General features: G+C 35.6%; 1 protein-coding gene across 1 annotated transcript; it reads left to right on the top strand.

Moving 5' to 3' along the window:
• Positions 1-13,421: 13,421 nt before the first annotated feature.
• On the top strand, positions 13,422-16,870 carry LOC124645137 (probable cytochrome P450 303a1). The gene is made up of 3 exons (XM_047184886.1): positions 13,422-14,479; positions 15,729-15,846; positions 16,547-16,870. Exons 1-3 carry the CDS (start codon positions 13,422-13,424, stop codon positions 16,868-16,870), a joined length of 1,500 nt encoding a protein of 499 aa, XP_047040842.1.
• Positions 16,871-17,323: the final 453 nt, after the last annotated feature.

The raw sequence follows: 17,323 nt of genomic DNA on the forward strand, positions 1-17,323 counted from the left end.
CTTTATAGAATCTTGTTTCAGGTACCGTTGCCAACTTGATCTAGAGACTATTATATTTAAAATAGTGTTTAAATAAAGTTCTAAGTGTTTTAAAGTGATTAAGTGCCTACATTTAACGATGGCTAGAATGTTTTTGCTTAAATCTTTATTAGAAGAAGCTCATGCTTTAGATAATTTAGAAAAGCGTCAACAATCTGCTAGAATTCGTAGTTTACCTTTATTAACTCGCGATGATGACTATGTGAGCATATATAGATTGTCAAAGGAGCTAATTGACCAACTGGAGTCTGATTTACTGCCCCTGATAAAGCCCACAAAACGTCGAGGCAAAGGACTTACAACTCGTGTAAAAGTAAGTATTGACACAGTTTATAGTTGAAAAATTGTAATCAAGCACACAATAATAAGAAAAACACTTAGTTCTTAATAAGGAGTATTCCCTTTATGTGGTTTCCCCGCCAGCTGATATGTTTTCAAAAGCCTCTGTACTTCAGTTATAATATTGGTATTCTCTTAAGCATGAAAATAACCAAATTGGTCTCAATTTTGTTTTCACTAAATCCAGATAAAGTAGGTATTACATTTTTTATTGATTTATTGTTTCACAGATACTATGTACTTTATCATTCTTGGCTAGTGGCAGTTACCAGAAGGTTATTAAAGAGGGCATCAGAACTTATTTATCGCAACCGTCTGCATCTCGTTGCATAAATGAAGTAGTGGAAGCTCTGAACAATCCGGCCGTAGTAAAAAAATATATAAGGTTTCCTCAAAATCAGCAAGAAAGGCAAATTTTAAAAGAAAGGTTAGTACCTAGATATAATATAATTTTAATATTATTATAATTAAACTGACCCTTTTATTTTTACAGTTGATCATGTTAGTGATTATTGTAAATTACAGGTTCTACAAAAGGTTTGGGTTTCCAGCCACCATAGGCTGTATTGATGGCACTCTGGTGGCAATGAAGAGACCAGCAGAGAACGAAGAACGGTTTTACTGCCGCAAAGGCTACCATGCAAGAAATGTGCAATTGGTAAAATGGATTTCAATGTTGTAATCAATTATAATTAGGTATAATAGAGTCATTGTAATTTATTTCTTTTTCAGATAACAGATGCAGATTTAAATATTTTACACGTGGATCCCACATATGGAGGAGCTACTCACGATAGCTTCATTTTTAATTATAGTGCTATCAAAGACCATTTAGAGGCATTAACAAATGCTGGTGAAGAAGTAGTTTTGCTCGGTAAGTAGATCCTTTCCTGACCCTGCTTCAGAATATAAGCCTAATTACTAAGTATAAAAACTACATAGTTATTTTTTTTTCAGGATATGCTCACAAAATTAAAAAAAAAAAAAAATCTAAAATAAAAAACTGATTAATCTCGGTTGACATTTTGTCGAGTGGGGAAGTCACTAGCACAGCATTGGTCGATGTCGAGCTCACTTCACTTCGCAAGTGATTAGGTGATGTTTACAGAATGCAAAATCAAGGTCGTTCTGAATCGAATGCGAAGTGAGAGTGAATAGCGAAGTGAAATGCGAGTTGTTGTTCGAATTTTATAGAATCGACGTGCAGGCAGGCCTTGGCCCTGTTGCGCCCCGCTGGGGTTGCTGACAGTATTCTACTTGTGTAGCCCTTTCATTTGATACCCATATTGAGGGGGCTGTGCCATTTTGTGCCGGCGGCCATATTGGATTTAATTAAAGGTGTATACAAAATTTCAGACCAATCGGTTGACAGAAAGAGGGTGAAATTTGAATTACTAAATTTGATCCAAGAATAAATAATAAAACAAACGGGGTGAGCTAAATAAAACCGTTTAAATATCTCGTAATGTTGAAACTGATTGTAATTTTTAGGAAAGCTCTTTCATTATATCTAGCCGAATATAAGAAATGGCAATAAAAGTTGATAATGATCTGTAAAATCTGATTTTTTATGCAATAAATTGTGAAAAAGTGCCCATCCCTCCCCTACCTCCCCTAAAGTATGAAATGACATTACGAATCGAAGTGAAATGCGAGTTGTTGATCGAGTTTTATAGAATCCCAGTACAGAGTATAGGTAGAATAACATATTATAAGCTATTTTAAATTCACTACTATGATGCTATGATTTTTATTAAAAAACAGCAACAAATCAACACAACCGAATCGTTATCCACATAGTTGCTCTCGAAAGAAAATAAACCACATAATGGCTGAAGATTAAAACCAGGACAGCACAGCTTCTAGCGGTTTCAGAGCTATTGTTTCAGATGTACGCACCAACTGATTGCTTTCCATTCATACTGGACTGTGCAGAACAACAGAAGACTTCATCACGTAGACGATAAAAAAAGTTGTGCTTGTACAAAATGAAAATGAGAGTGAAATGGTGTTCGCACATAAATGTACATAAGTAGGCACTTATATAAGTAATACTTCTATAACTTTGCCACACTTTTATCAAATCTATTCAGTAGCTTTAGCGTGAAAAAGCAACATACACACACACGCACACATCCTTAATAATTTCGCATTAATAATATTAGTCTTACATTCGTGATTACATTGAAGGCCGTTCTCTTGTAAAGTATTCAGAACTTTATAATTAGGCATTTGTTTATGATCTATTATTTAAACTTTCTACTAACGTTATAAATGTTACCTTTTAAACAAGCCGGCAAATAGGGTCTCAGTTAGTTTCTGACATAAGCATCCTAGGTAGGTACAGTCGACTCTTGTTAATTCAAACCTGCGATATTTCGAACCTCTCGTTAATTCAAAGTTATCACGAGTTCCCTACAAAATCTCTTTATATTTCGAACTAAATCAATACATTTTTATGCACTTGGTAATTCGAACGAAAAAAGCATTGCTATATAACAAAACGACGCCTTAATTCGAATTCTTAGTCGTCCAACACTCGAGAATTCACAGTTGCAGAGAGAAAGAGGTGGAAAGATTGTAAGTCAGAGTTAGAGAGCAGTCTGAGTAGCAGCAATCTGTTTTGAAGCAGTATGACGGAGCTGTTTCGAAAGATTAATTAATTCACATTATGAATACTTGTATGCACGCAAATGTGTCTTTAAACTTTTGACATTGTCATAAAATAGCAGTTGATCAACACTTAATAATTCGAAGCTTTATTTATTTTCTCTCACAAATTTCGAACCATTTAATATTTCAAAAACTCGATAATTCGTAATATTTTAAGAGTCCCTCGAGTTTCGAATTAACGAGAGTCGACTGTACCTATACATAATAAATAACCAGAAAAAAATTGGTTTTAAACGAATTTTTCTTACACAACTTTACTAATGCTTAACCAATATACAGATCGGCATTATAGTTTGAACTAAAAGTTCGTTATTTAGATAAAAAAGCGTCAAGGTCGACCACCGAAGTATTAGCATAACTTTTTCAAATAAAGCCCGCTGTTCAATGCGCGATTTTTGCGAAAGAATTTGCAATATTTACTTTGTGAGCTTCAAAGAATTTAATTTAGAATTGTTATTCTTTATTTGGAATATTTATGAGTTTATTGGGTCAAATAAAATGGCGTGGAATGTGTTATTTTATGATCTAGTGTATTATATGTACATAGTTTATGTTTTTATTTTTTCTTGCTACGAAATAAACTGTCTTGTGAAACAATCATGGGTTTTCTTGTACTTTTTTTGAATATTTTGTATATTCAAATAAGTTCAAATTTAACGGTAACACCTACAACACTTAATAAAAAGAATAACCATGGAGTTTCTTGCCCGTTCTTCTCCATAGGAAGCTACTTTTGGAATGGGGATCTAGAATTAAACTTATTTGTATTTTGACGTAGGTAGGTACACAAATGCTTGGAAAGACTTAAATGAAATAAAATTATTTGACTTTGTATTCATGGTCTCTAAGATAATGAAGTAGTATAATCAAGAGAATATAATTACATGTATCGAATTTTAAATGAACTCAGCATGGCATAAAATTATACATTAATTGCATGTTGGTTAAACAAATTAACGTTATACACTCATTGATCAATTAATTATTAATGAGCTATAATGTAATCAGGTGTTCATACAATATAATTAAATACAAAAATTACCCTTTATTTGAAGCGCAGCCATAATATTGAATAATTAAACCCTTCACATAAAATATATGTTTAATTTGTTTGACTTTATTATCCTAGCAAAATTAACCTATTTTATTTATCATATGTTCTTTTATTGATTTCTCAACATATTTTTTACAGTTTTAAATGTTAAATTCGAAAAAAAAACTTTTAAAAATATACAATATAGATGGGCACCGATATCGGGCACAGGGTCCGAAGTACCGGTGGTCAGGGTCCCATAGACAGAAACCTCCTCACAATACGCGCCGTATCTTAGTCCTGCCTTATGAATCAGTCAATTGATCCAGCCGCCTAACAAGAGCCTCATGAGGTGTTGGTCGAGGCTCTTGGCTATTTGACCATTGAGTAGTTTATTACCTAATAGGATCTTTCGGGATGTATAAATATTTTTTATACATTCGAGTTTAGTTCCTAATTAATTCCCTAATTAAACTATAATTCATAGAAGATACTTACAAAAAAGTCTCACAGTGAACAGTCGGCTCTATAACACGTTGATTGTTTTAAAGCGGTTAAGATTTTTTCAAGTTTTTTAAAAGGAAGTATATTATTTGTTGACATAAGCACTGGATTTAACAATGAGAACATACTCGAGTATTTAGGTTTGTGCTGGTCAAAATTTCGAAGAAATAAGAGTACACTGCAAATTTTTGATTTTTAATCGACCGACGGTATGATCGGGCTCATAAATCAGTATGGAAATGTATGGTAGTACGCACATATACCGATCAGGTATTTTGCCGGTATTAGACCTAAAATATATTTTTTCTAATCATCGGACCAACTGTCAGTCGACTGTTTAGTCTGCAGTGTGCGGGAACACTAAGAAATAATTAATCTTTATTATTCGTTATCAGTCCGTGGTATTGTGGCCATCTATGTTATTACGAGTACGAGTAGCCTGTTTGGCATTATGGGTACTGGAAAGACAGGAAGTCTGACAGCGAGAGCCAGTCTTACCAAGGGACGCTATGACTTGTACAAAATAGTTGGTAAAAAGTTAGACAGAACATGATAATCTTTTACTAACTAAAAGTTACATGTTAAGTTATTCATTTAAACTCATATAATAAAGAGGGAATATTTTCTGTGTTTTTTTGTTTGTAAAGTACAAAAGCTCCGAAACTATTGAACCGATTTGTAAAATTAACCTACCCTCCTTCCGAGTGACATAGGCTACACTTTTATCCCGGCAGTAGTTCCTAAGAGATGCGGGTGAAACCGCGGAAAACGGCTTTATTTTTATGAAATGTTTATCAAGTTAGGTTATTTTCTAGGCTAATTTATCAGGTGTATAGAAATGTTTACCTAGTGGCTATTTGAAACAAGTTATTGATATGAAACCGTTTCAGAGCGTACACTATCCATTTCACGGTAACTAGTAAATGCGTAACTTTAACATTGCGTCATTTCTCAATCTTTCACGGTGCGTCATTTTACAAATGCATGCAAATTACAAAAATGGTACTTATACATATTTTTTATATATGAAGTTTTGATGGAGTCTAAAAACTGTAAAGAAATCGGCTACAATATAACAAGCACTAATAAAAGGTGTTTCAAATTCCTTTATAAACCCACTAGCTTTTGCCCGCGACTTCTTTCGCGTGTAACTTCCGGTAGATTTTTGGTTTGACCAATAGGTGGCGAGAAAGGACATAGGATAGTTTTTGTAATAAACTATCCTATGTATACAGGGTTACTGGTAAGTAGACCGCATCCTTTCAGGAGGTGATAGTATAGGCCAATACGGACAAATTTGACCATGGCATACACTGGACAAAAGTTAACCCGTTTCAAGATAATCGAATTTCAAGATCAGTCGTCTAGGTACACGTATAAATTTTCATTATTAGTCAAAAGTCTCGTTTTTGTGGATTTTTGTGTGTTTTTGAATAGAAGATGAATCGCTTCATAATAACAAACTATAAAACTGTACAAATCACAGAGGAAATTTTAGCGAACAGCAATTACTTTTTTAGTGGCTATTTGCTCAAAAATATTACTCTTCATTTTTTTGTGCAGAATACTTAAAAAACATCTACATTTATCTAGCTATCTAAAAAGGCACAAAATACACAAAAATCCGCAAAAACGAGACTTTTAACTAATAATAAAAATTCATACGTGTACCTAGACGATTTGTAAAGAAAAGATCTTGAAATTCGATTATCTTGAAACGGGTTAACTTTTGCCCAGTATATCCCATGGTCAAATTTGTCCGTATTGGCCTATATTATCACCTCATGAAAGGATGCGGTCTACTTACCAGTAACCCTGTATAACTTTCTCAAGTTTCAAACTATATCTGTACCAAATTTCACACAAATCGATTCAGTAGTTTAGGCGTGAAGAAAAGACAGACAGACAGACAGACAGAAAGACAGACAGACAGAGTTACTTTCTCATTTATAATATTAGTTAGGATTTTTATAAGTAGGTATTTTGCAGGGATTTAATTCACCAAATGGTCAACTTACTATTATAAATGCGTAATTAACTCTGTAGGACACGCTTTCTTGGCTAAACTCAAAAATTGACAAAAGTTTAACACACACACATAAAGTCTAGAGCCTAAGAATTTAAAAGACCTAAGCCATACTTTTTACCCGATTGCGATAAGTAGCTTTCCTGGCACGCAGCTAAAACCGCAGGCAGCAGCTAGGGCAAAATAAAATAACACGAACCTACCTCAACGACATTGTTTTTAAAATTGACGCAGAAAATATTTTACTACTACCAACTACCGCTGTATCTTGACCCCTTCTCTCATACTATGGAACATGTGTTAGAGGTCATCTTATAGTGGACCGTTCGAATGCATTTGGATCTTATCAGAAAGTACCTATACTGATAAAAGTTCATAAGACCGAGGAAATGGGGACAAGCGGTCAACAGTGGAATTTTATTAGGTTTTCATATCGATTTTTCCTATTTGTACCTTTATATAAAGTTTGATAAACACTGCACATTGTATGAATATCGATGTCTGACCGTAACGTAGGTACAATTTAATGGTTTAATAGCAGAATACGAGTATATTACACTAGCTGTTTTCACATGGTTTCACCCGCGTACTGCGGGAATTACTGCTCGTACCCGGATCAAAAGTAGCCTTTGTTATTTGGGAATAGTGTAGTTACCCAACTGTGAAAGATTTTTTCAAAATCGGTTCAGTAGTTTCGAAATGTTTAGGATAAAAGCAAAAAATATACCTAGATTGGCTTTTCCTGATTGACTCATCTTTGTTAGTTCACCACCTTATGTTTAGTGTGATTTCACCCGGTTTCATCAAAATCCATAAAGAAGCTTGTAAGAGCAACAAACGTCCACATACACATACGTACATCCTTAGAAATGTTCTCGTTTATAATATTAGGGGATGATGTGATGCCCCAACATCGTAAATAGAGGGAAATAAAAACCGGCTACAAAACATTACATTATGTAAGTGTAGGCCTCGTGTACAGGTACTTATAATGTGTGTGTAACATCGTTATAAAGCTCTCTAGCGTTATTTGTATTAATTTTCCAATATGCAAAAAGCAGTAAGTGTTAGTTGGGTTCAAGTACAGAAACGTGCCCAGCGGGGCCCAGCAGGGCCAAGGCCTGCCGGGGCTGCGGGTTATTCGAAAGAGATACCGCGGCCCTGGTACATAAAAGGCCCATGACGGAACACGACGGTTTTTAGTCAGTAAGAGTCTGACACTCCCTCTCCGCTACTAACCCATAGCGGGGTCATTTGATGATTTTTGAAAAAAAAAAAAGTACAGAAACGTGCGTTTAAAATTAAGTCCTTCTTAGTTACTTATGAATGTGAAAGTTTGTTTATTTGGACGTTGTTTTGTTTAATAAACACTTTTTTTATGGCTGAATAGAACGACATAGATATACATAAGACGACCAGATCGCTCCATCACATTAGATTTTTCAATACCAAAGATTATCATAAAGACCTGAAAAGGTGCTCATTTAATTAGCCCAATTTCTATAAACGATTTTGATTTTGACTTTCAGACGTTTTATCTACAAAGATCTAAAAACCTCTGCAGTATAGTATTTCATTAAAACATAGTTCAATGTATTTAAAATTCTAGAATAAATACACTTTTATACTTTTATCCTCGTTACAGCGGATTTTTTAAAACTGGAAATGCTGAAAACTTTTAAGCTCCATGAAAGCCTTTTAGAGCTGAACATTATTCAACAGATATCATGTTCAGATAAATGTATTTAGTACTTACCGTAACGGATAACCTTTTAGTAACAGGGTCCCGTTATTCCCTTACAACATGGAATTCTAATACCTCTTGAATTATTCAGCAAACAAAATTATAATAAGTAATATTGGTTCGTTTTACGCAGATGATGCACACATTGACGTCCTGCTGTTAATGCATAATTTCGTTAATTGAATAATTGAGCTAATAATTAATTAATAACACTCATTATGAAATTAATGTTTTGTTATTGATATTTCATTTAATTACAGCCGTGTTTGCGTTTTTGCGTAAATAATGTATTTTAACAATTACAATTACCTGCATACTGAATATTTTGTTGAATTGTGTTAAGTATTTTGCTGCAATAAATCAATTACTGTCTTATTTAATAGATCCAATTAAAATCATGTGGATTAATTAGAAAAATTATATTAACGTAAACTTCAGTTACTAGGTAGTACATTAAAAGATACTCATTTTAATTTAGTTTAATTCTATCTTCGTGCCAAGTTTAAAGAAAAAAATAACTTAATGTCTATTATTTTGAAACTATGTATTTGGCACACATCAATTTCTATTTTGTGTTTCCTTAGTACTATGCCAATGAATGTTTTTCTCTCTTTTGAGTTGAGCTATTTGAAGCTAACCACGTTACATTGAATTCTGACTCCTTTCTACTTAAATACAAGAATTTACTTGGAAACGCGAAACATTTTTCCAATAACATGTAATATGGGAAATGTCTCCGTCATCCGGATTTGGACTCAGACATTGGAGCGTCGCGGGAAATGCAATATTTGGCATCAACGTGTTAAGTTCGCTAGGCTGCGTTTACACCGACGTGTAATGTTTGTAAACAGAATTAGCCCATAAGACAGGAGATCGGGACTTAGAAAAGTAGACAGACTTTCTAGTGGGTACTTGCTTCATAAAAAATATATCTTACCTGAAATTACATACATATCATATATAACTCTGTTTTTCCCCAAAGCTGACTTATTGCTAGAAAGCATTTTTATTATTTTGATTGTTTAAAAGTCCACACCTATTAAATTCACTACAATATTATGTACTTTGTTCCCATTTCCAAAGGTAGCGATAGGTAGTAGGATCAATTAAGTATCTATGTATATGTCTTTTTCTCGGAGGAAAGAAACAATGAAAAGTAAACAATCAGACCACTGTTCCACTTATGGAATACAGGACAGTAGGTACCTGGTACCTACATCTCTAGTGATGCAGTATCTTCGTCTATCAGTAGGTAGTTGTGTATGAAGTAGTTCCATTGTATGGCTAAATGGAAAACAAAGAAGCAGTATTCTGTTCAGTTAATATTATGTAGAGAAATTTTTGTTTGTTTGTTTCGACCCTAAAGGCTCGAAAACTACTGAACTGATTCAAAAAATTCTTTCACTGTTGAAAGGTTACTCTGTCTCCTTGTAACATAGGCTAGGTATAATTTTGTCCGTGTACAAGCAGAAGTGTCTCAGGGACGCCGGTCAAAACAGTTAGTATCTAATTCCTATTTACAATGATTGTTAGAATTGGGTGTAACTGCAGCCGGTGCATTTGGCGGGGTGCGTATATACACGGGGCGTCCCGGACACGCAACAGTGAAAGCTTGCACATCGGCCAACGCGCAAGGTAATAGCTTTTACGTAATACTTCACGCTATGCGAAACTCTAATAGTGTTTAGAAATAAATATTTTTATGTTGCAACCATTTCGTCTTCTGCGAAGGTCTTTCAAAATGTTTTTTTGTTTGAAGCCCTTGCTTAATGTTTTAAAGTTTAAAGAATAAGATAGGTATCTTCTTAAGTAGGGACTTTTATTGTGACGGACAGGAAACTAAGGAACATACACTGAGCGTGACCCGACAGGCTTTTGGGCCGGTAAAAAAAATAGATCGATGTTATTAGGACAATGTGTTCAGTGCAGTGTTAGTGGAATTGTGTGGTAATATGGTATGGTAACACAAAATAATGTACCTATGATTTTCTAATCTGGCAACATCATGGGTGCAGCATTGCGAGTTGATCTACGCAACAGTCACCTTTGACCAGGGAAGTTTAAATTGCGATTTATATCTTCTTAACCAGTAAGGTAGGTAATACTTCGGCCAATTGTAATAACAACATACCTGAACGTCAGTTTGTTTGTGAAACAACTGATTACTTTGTAAGTTGTTTTAAGGAAACTGACCCTTATATTGTCGTTGAACTTGGGCTGAACTTCTCATCTGATCTTAACCAGTGAATTTTCAATGAGCGAAGAAAACTGCTGTGCAATTGGGAAGGTAAGACTTTGGGAATATTTTCAGCAAGTCAGCATTAAAGGTTCTTTGATAAATACTCGTAAGTAGGTGTGTCTGCTCATGTCTTGCTATTCTGCGAAAGTAAATTACTTATCTCTCATTCCAACGGAAATACTCTTTTAATGTAAGGTAATTTAAATGCTTTGAAATACTGGAAACCGCGCAAGTAGTTTGACTTTTCATAAGAACCTATTTTTAAGTCTATTTGAAATAAAAAAAAAATAGCTTTGATAGTAGTTATACCTTGTTCATTCTCCCGGGTGTAATCGACCTCCCCTCTAATTTTCAGCTTAAACGGTTCAGCGATTCATGAGTTATAAGAAGTGTAACTAACATGACTTTCTTTTATACATATGTAAGTATATATGTAGTTACAGATCAAGCATAGCTCTAGGCGGTTACCTTCTTAGTATCTTTCAAAATAGTTTCTTATTGTGTTATGGGTACGAACCTTCCTAGTTCCAACCCATGTTTCGTAATAAACCAGAAACTGTCTTCCTACTTTGTCTTCACTAGCTAAGCTCACTTACATAGATTACTTAATGCTGGATTAAGTTACCGTGTCCCTAGAAAAGTTTCGAAACTTGTAATTTATCGGGGTGTTACTAAGGCGATTATCACACTGCATGCGGGGCAAACGGTTGTTTCTTAATCGCGAGCATGGGAAGTTAGGTTTTTTAAAAATGGGGCATCTATCCCACTGCGGTATGTATCCCGCCTTTACCCTATGGCACACCGAATCCCGCAGTGCCGCGCGTGATTTTGAATGGGCGTGACGTGTATATTTGAAAATGGAACTCGCTGTGCGTGAATTTACAAAACGCACATACGCGCGTGAGTACGCAAAAAACCCGCACGATGATGCAGATCTGCATTCCCGCAGGAACGCGCGTAGGTGCGTCGACACGCAAGATGCAGCGTGATGCGGGGCAGTGTGAAGATCACCTTACACTAAAGTTGAAACTGAAATCAGCGCCACCTGTGAGCGCGTTGCGTTAACCTTTGCAATGAACCTCTCTTGTCATCTCACGAGAGTTCGTAGTTCAAAGGTCGAATGATAGATGGCGTTGTTATGTAGAAGTCAGGAAGTAATAAATAATGTTTCTTAACTCGCTTGTGTTAATCGTAATTTGGCTGTATTAATTAATGCATAATATTATACTCTATTCTATTCTTAACTTAAGAAATTAAAACGATGGAAGTGTGCTTGCAGTAAGTAAAGTAACCTTTATCCGAAACTGTTGCGAGTAAGATAGCAGTACTAAGAGTTCGAAGGTTGAATCATAGATGGCGTCTGATTCAAAGAAGAAGTTTCAGTTTTCAACTACTTTGGTGTGTTTTAGAAATGAAATGCGATGCGGAATTAAAGAACCATACGAATTCTTCAAATTATTAGTCAATAAAAAAATGCTCGTTAGTATTAAACAGCGTTTCTAATGAGTACCAAAATTAGCAAGTTGATAGGTACCCTACAATTTGTTCTCCGTGTGCACAACGGTGTTTTCCTTTTTCCCTCTCACTCTCACATTTTGTCTATTGATTTGGAAGTAGGAAGCTATAGTTAACTATTTGTTTAACCTTTCTTTAGTGTACGGTAAAAATCTATTGGTAAAAATCTGATCAGTGTGATCAGACTTACATATCAAAGATATTGAAAATAAGGACTATTATTAATTAATAGTTTTAACTACTTGCCCTTATACATTTTGAAGTTATGCAGATGCTCGGCGGAGGATTTTTTTTAGGTCAGGGAGCGAATATTGAAAACCCTTTGGAAGGTCCTTAATAATTTTATTTGATTTTCTGGACACGCTATACATAGGTGTCTCGGCTAATTATTAATAACAATAAATAAAAAAAACACACACATTTTGTGTTAATGTTTGGTGGCAGAAAATCGTATTTTATTATTGAACATTTATCTTAAGACAAACAAAGAAGAACCCTTTAAAAATGAGTAAAAAACAATAATAAATTACAATCTTTTATCGCCCAAAATTAACACAATATTTCCCGCTGCACGTGACCCGTCAGATAGTTAATTACCTTCCTGCCACGCAACGCATAACATTCACGTAACACGTAACATGTTACGCACTATCTGGTACCACGCTCGGTTGGCACGTTACGTCGCCTGAACTTACAACAGGTTCACTGGGAAATGACCTGAAATATTATATACTGTTGAAAATTCTATGTCATTGTATGCATTACAAAGGTATGTAGGGTGCTGGCTGGCATGTTACGGTTTTATAAAAATAGTACATTTAATTTTAATGACAATATTGTTTACAGCGATATACTAATGTATGTACAAAACATTGTTCATAGTTTCTTCTAACCTACAGACAGACATGTGTTGCTGGGCAGTTTGTTGCGCCAATTTTTTTCCCAGCACACATAGAAAATGGTGAAGGGTGGGCGTTTTGGGATGGACGTTTGTAAATTTTGACGTTCAAAAAGCGTTGTTTCGCTAAGTTAGAAGAATGTATTTTGAGTGTGACTTTGCTATGTCAGCTATGTGAAACTAGGTAACTGGACGAGAAAACTGTGGCCACGTTACTTTAGCAGTACATTATCAGGAGAAAACCTGTTCATCGTCTGCATTGCGAATATATATCTAGATTATATTATCACCGTATTTTAGCGTTTGTATTTTTTGAGCGTAAGGTTTTGCTTTCAAAACGGCCCTGCGAAGTCAATTGTAATGTAAATGTAATTAATGTGTTACTAAATGATTTGTTTCTTTCTATTTCAGATGTGGTTGGCAGCGCTAACGATCGTGCTAGCGGTCTGCTTGTATCTGTACTACGATACCCATAAGCCGAAGAAGTTTCCGCCGGGACCAAGATGGGTTCCAATCCTTGGCTGTGCCAGTGAAGTCTACAGACTTAGAGAAAAAACCGGCTACTTGTATAAAGCAGTAAAAGAACTCTCTCTAGCATACTCCAGAGATGGATCTCTGCTCGGTCTTAGAATAGGAAAGGATAGAATCGTGATGGTCAACAGCTTGGAAGCTAACAAGGAAATGCTTTATAACGAAGATATAGATGGAAGACCTAAAGGAATATTCTATCAAACGAGAACTTGGGGAGAACGCCGAGGAGTATTACTTACTGATGGGGAGCTCTGGAAGGAACAGAGACGATTTCTTTTACGGCATTTGAAGGAGTTTGGATTCGGACGTCGAGGAATGGAAGTCATCGCCCGGTCGGAAGCTTCGCATATGGTCAACGACGTCTTGGAGACAGTTGGTGATGGCGATGCAGCCGTCATACAAATGCACAATTTTTTTAATGTTTACATATTGAACACTCTGTGGACGATGATGGCGGGTATCAGGTATAAACCTACGGACCCCCAGATGAAGGTGCTGCAAGCCCTTCTATTTGATTTATTCGCCGCCGTAGATATGGTGGGTACACTTTTCAGTCACTTTCCTATACTAAGCATTATGATGCCCACATTGTCTGGTTACAAAGACTTTGTTAGAACGCACAAAAGAATTTGGAAGTTCCTTCGTGACGAATTAGCGAGGCACAAAGAGAGGTTTGATTCGTCTCAAGAAGATCGAGATTTTATGGATGTGTACATAAGAGTTTTGAAGGAGAAGGGAGAAGTGGATACGTACTCGGAAGGGCAGCTGGTGGCCATGTGTATGGATATGTTCATGGCTGGGACGGAGACCACCAGTAAGAGCATGAGCTTCTGCTTCAGTTACCTGGTGAGGGAGCAGGAAGTACAGAAGAAAGCTCAAGAAGAGATTGATAGAGTCGTCGGAAGGGATCGGACACCGAGCTTGGAGGATCGTCCCAAGTAAGTAAATCCACAGTCATACATTATTATATAGGTAAGTAATCACAATCTAGACACACGGCAGTGTGTCCGCCAAGTTCGAGCAAAAAAAGCGACACACCGGCCGTGGGTTATATTACACGAACCATTTCGGGCCAAATTCGACCCCCCTGTAACTCAAAATCTATTTTATTTACGCATATCAAATTTCTAGTATCTGTTGAGACCCCCTCACTTATCTAAAATACAAAATTTCATTAATATACCTATTGTAGGTCTTGAGATATTGCCGTCAGAAAATCGCTATTTTTACTATACACTCACTGACTGACTGACTCACTCATCAAAAACCTAGACCACTTCCAATGGTCGTATTGACTTGAAATTTGGCATGGAGGTAGGTCCTTATGTCAAGGTAAAGGGAAAAATCTGAAAATGGCCAAGTGTGAGTCGGTTTCAAAATAATGAAGGTGTTTTATACCCGGTGTAAATGTATACCCCTAAGGAACTAAAACGAACTAAATTTATCTATATTTATATAATATATCTTCGAATGGTCGTACCGATCTGAAATTCGTTACAAAGGATTGTATTTAGTCAAAGTAAAGTAAAAATCTGAAAACGGCCAAGTGTGAATCACTTTCGAAAATAACAAATGTGTAACTTTGATCCACGAACATAATATATGATAACATGTCATGTCAGTCAGTTGGTAAATCTAGTCCATTTAGTTAATCTAGTTCATTTCTTTGTAAGAAACATAGTGCATATAAAAAAATCTGAAAGATAGTATAAATGAGACATTTCTTTAACTAACTTCATCATAAGAAAAAAATAAAATAAACAACCTTACAAAAATAAATGAAATCCCACCCAAAACAAAAATGTGAAAGACTGCCAAGTTCGATAATATGGGAATGCTTCGCCTATAAAAGAAGTGAGATCTGAATAAGTACCAAGTTCCATACACATACCTCAGTTAAAAATAGTTACTTTTTAATGATGTTACTTGGCAAGTTTTAATAGAAAATTAAATACTTGATTCATTGCGTTTAGTAGGTTTATAACAAGGAGTGTGAAAACTTGCCAAGTGACATCATTAAAAAGTAACTATTTTTAACTGAGGTATGTGTATGGAACTTGGTACTTATTCAGATCTCACTTCTTTTATAGGCGAAGCATTCCCATATTATCGAACTTGGCAGTCTTTCACATTTTTGTTTTGGGTGGGTACATTTTACTGCTAACCCATTGTTATCTCTTCTTCCAGTATGCCGTACAACGAGGCTATTGTCCACGAATGTGTACGGCATTTCATGGGGCGCACCTTCGGCGTCCCTCACCGTGCCCTGAGGGATACGACGCTCGCTGGATATTTTATACCAGAGGTAAGAACTTCCCATTAAATTATGTAACGTGGCTTGTACCACTGTTTATTTGTGCTTTTAATGACTTCTTAGGGGGCCTTCCTTAATTACGTGGGTTGCTTTTTTATTTTTTTTGTTCCTCCCCCTCCCCTATCCCCCAATCTCTAGTAAGATTTTTTTCAAATAAATACTTATTGTAACTACTGTGGCTTCAAAAAGAATATCTACTCTATTTTCATTCAGAAAAAAATGCGTGTTATTTGCCGAGACCCCCTCTTTGTCCAACGCAAGATTAGATAAGATTTGACCCGACACGCTCCTCCCCTTAAGCATCTCACGTATTACATACACGTATATTGAATGCCCCCTTACTAGATATTCTGGTAGGCCTTGCCTGCAGCAAAGATATCGTGAATATCCAAATTCAAAGAAACTTAATGTAGATAGTTACGTATAAAGTTAAAATTCATTCAGTCGTTTTGCCCTTCATTGTTACGTACTTTCGCGTTTATATTAGTAGTATCTCTCATCAGTTAAATAATTGAATCACTTAATTGTAGTGCCAATACCTACCCATTTAAATTATTGTATGCCTATTAGGCAGGACATATTGATACTCAAATATATTGTTAAGATCTGTAACTTACATATGCCCACAATAAAGATACTTTGACTTTGACTTTGACCTAACGTATTTACTTACTTAATGTTCCTTTTCCAGGATACGATGGTCCTGAGCAACTTCACAAACATCTTGATGGACGAAGAGATGTACCCTGAGCCGTACTCTTTCAAGCCAGAACGGTTTCTATCTGAAGGGAGGATTTGCCTGCCAGATCACTACTTTCCTTTCGGCCTAGCCAAGCACAGGTGCATGGGGGATGTGCTAGCCAGATGTAACATATTCGTCTTTACCACGACCATGCTGCAGAGGTTTTCGTTCTTACCAGCTCCTGAAGAACCCTTGCCTTCCTTAGATCATGTGGACGGTGCCACCCCTTCAGCAGCTCCATTCAAAGCTCTAGTAGTGCCGAGGAAAGCCTAATCTTTGTAAACTTTATCGAATTTCTATAAATCTACATATAAATATATTTATTTCTTGATGTGTAGTTTATTAGATATTGAAGCATCGTAGATATTGTAGTTAAAATTAATCACGTTTAATGACTGTATTCTGTTGATGTAGTTAGAAGACTTTTTTGACTATTCGTTTAGAGAGTTTTGACTGGTTAGTTTTAGGATTCGAAATTATTTTGCATTTTTCTTGTTAGCAGCGAATTTACACGTTTATAGTAGTTGAATTTATAGTAGCTATTGTTATTAGCTCAATGTTTGTTAGTAGCGAACTCACTATTGACAGAGATCCCTCAGATCTCTTTTTGTTAATTTTAAACCTTGACACAATGTAGATCTTTCTTTGTCTGTGATACGGTAGCTCTTAACAGATGATTTTGATTATTTAATTTTCGAAATTGTTGTTATTAATTATTCAATTGAA

Source organism: Helicoverpa zea, chromosome 31 (genome assembly GCF_022581195.2).
Source record: "Helicoverpa zea isolate HzStark_Cry1AcR chromosome 31, ilHelZeax1.1, whole genome shotgun sequence".
Classification (NCBI taxonomy): Eukaryota; Metazoa; Arthropoda; class Insecta; order Lepidoptera; family Noctuidae; genus Helicoverpa; species Helicoverpa zea.

Excerpts from the sequence above, each read along its gene's own strand:
- LOC124645137 (XM_047184886.1), top strand. The coding sequence starts at position 13,422 with ATGTGGTTGGCAGCGCTAACGATCGTGCTAGCGGTCTGCTTGTATCTG. Across the intron at positions 14,480-15,728 it reads AGCTTGGAGGATCGTCCCAA|TATGCCGTACAACGAGGCTA; the intron begins GTAAGTAAATCC and ends CTCTTCTTCCAG. Across the intron at positions 15,847-16,546 it reads CTGGATATTTTATACCAGAG|GATACGATGGTCCTGAGCAA; the intron begins GTAAGAACTTCC and ends TTCCTTTTCCAG.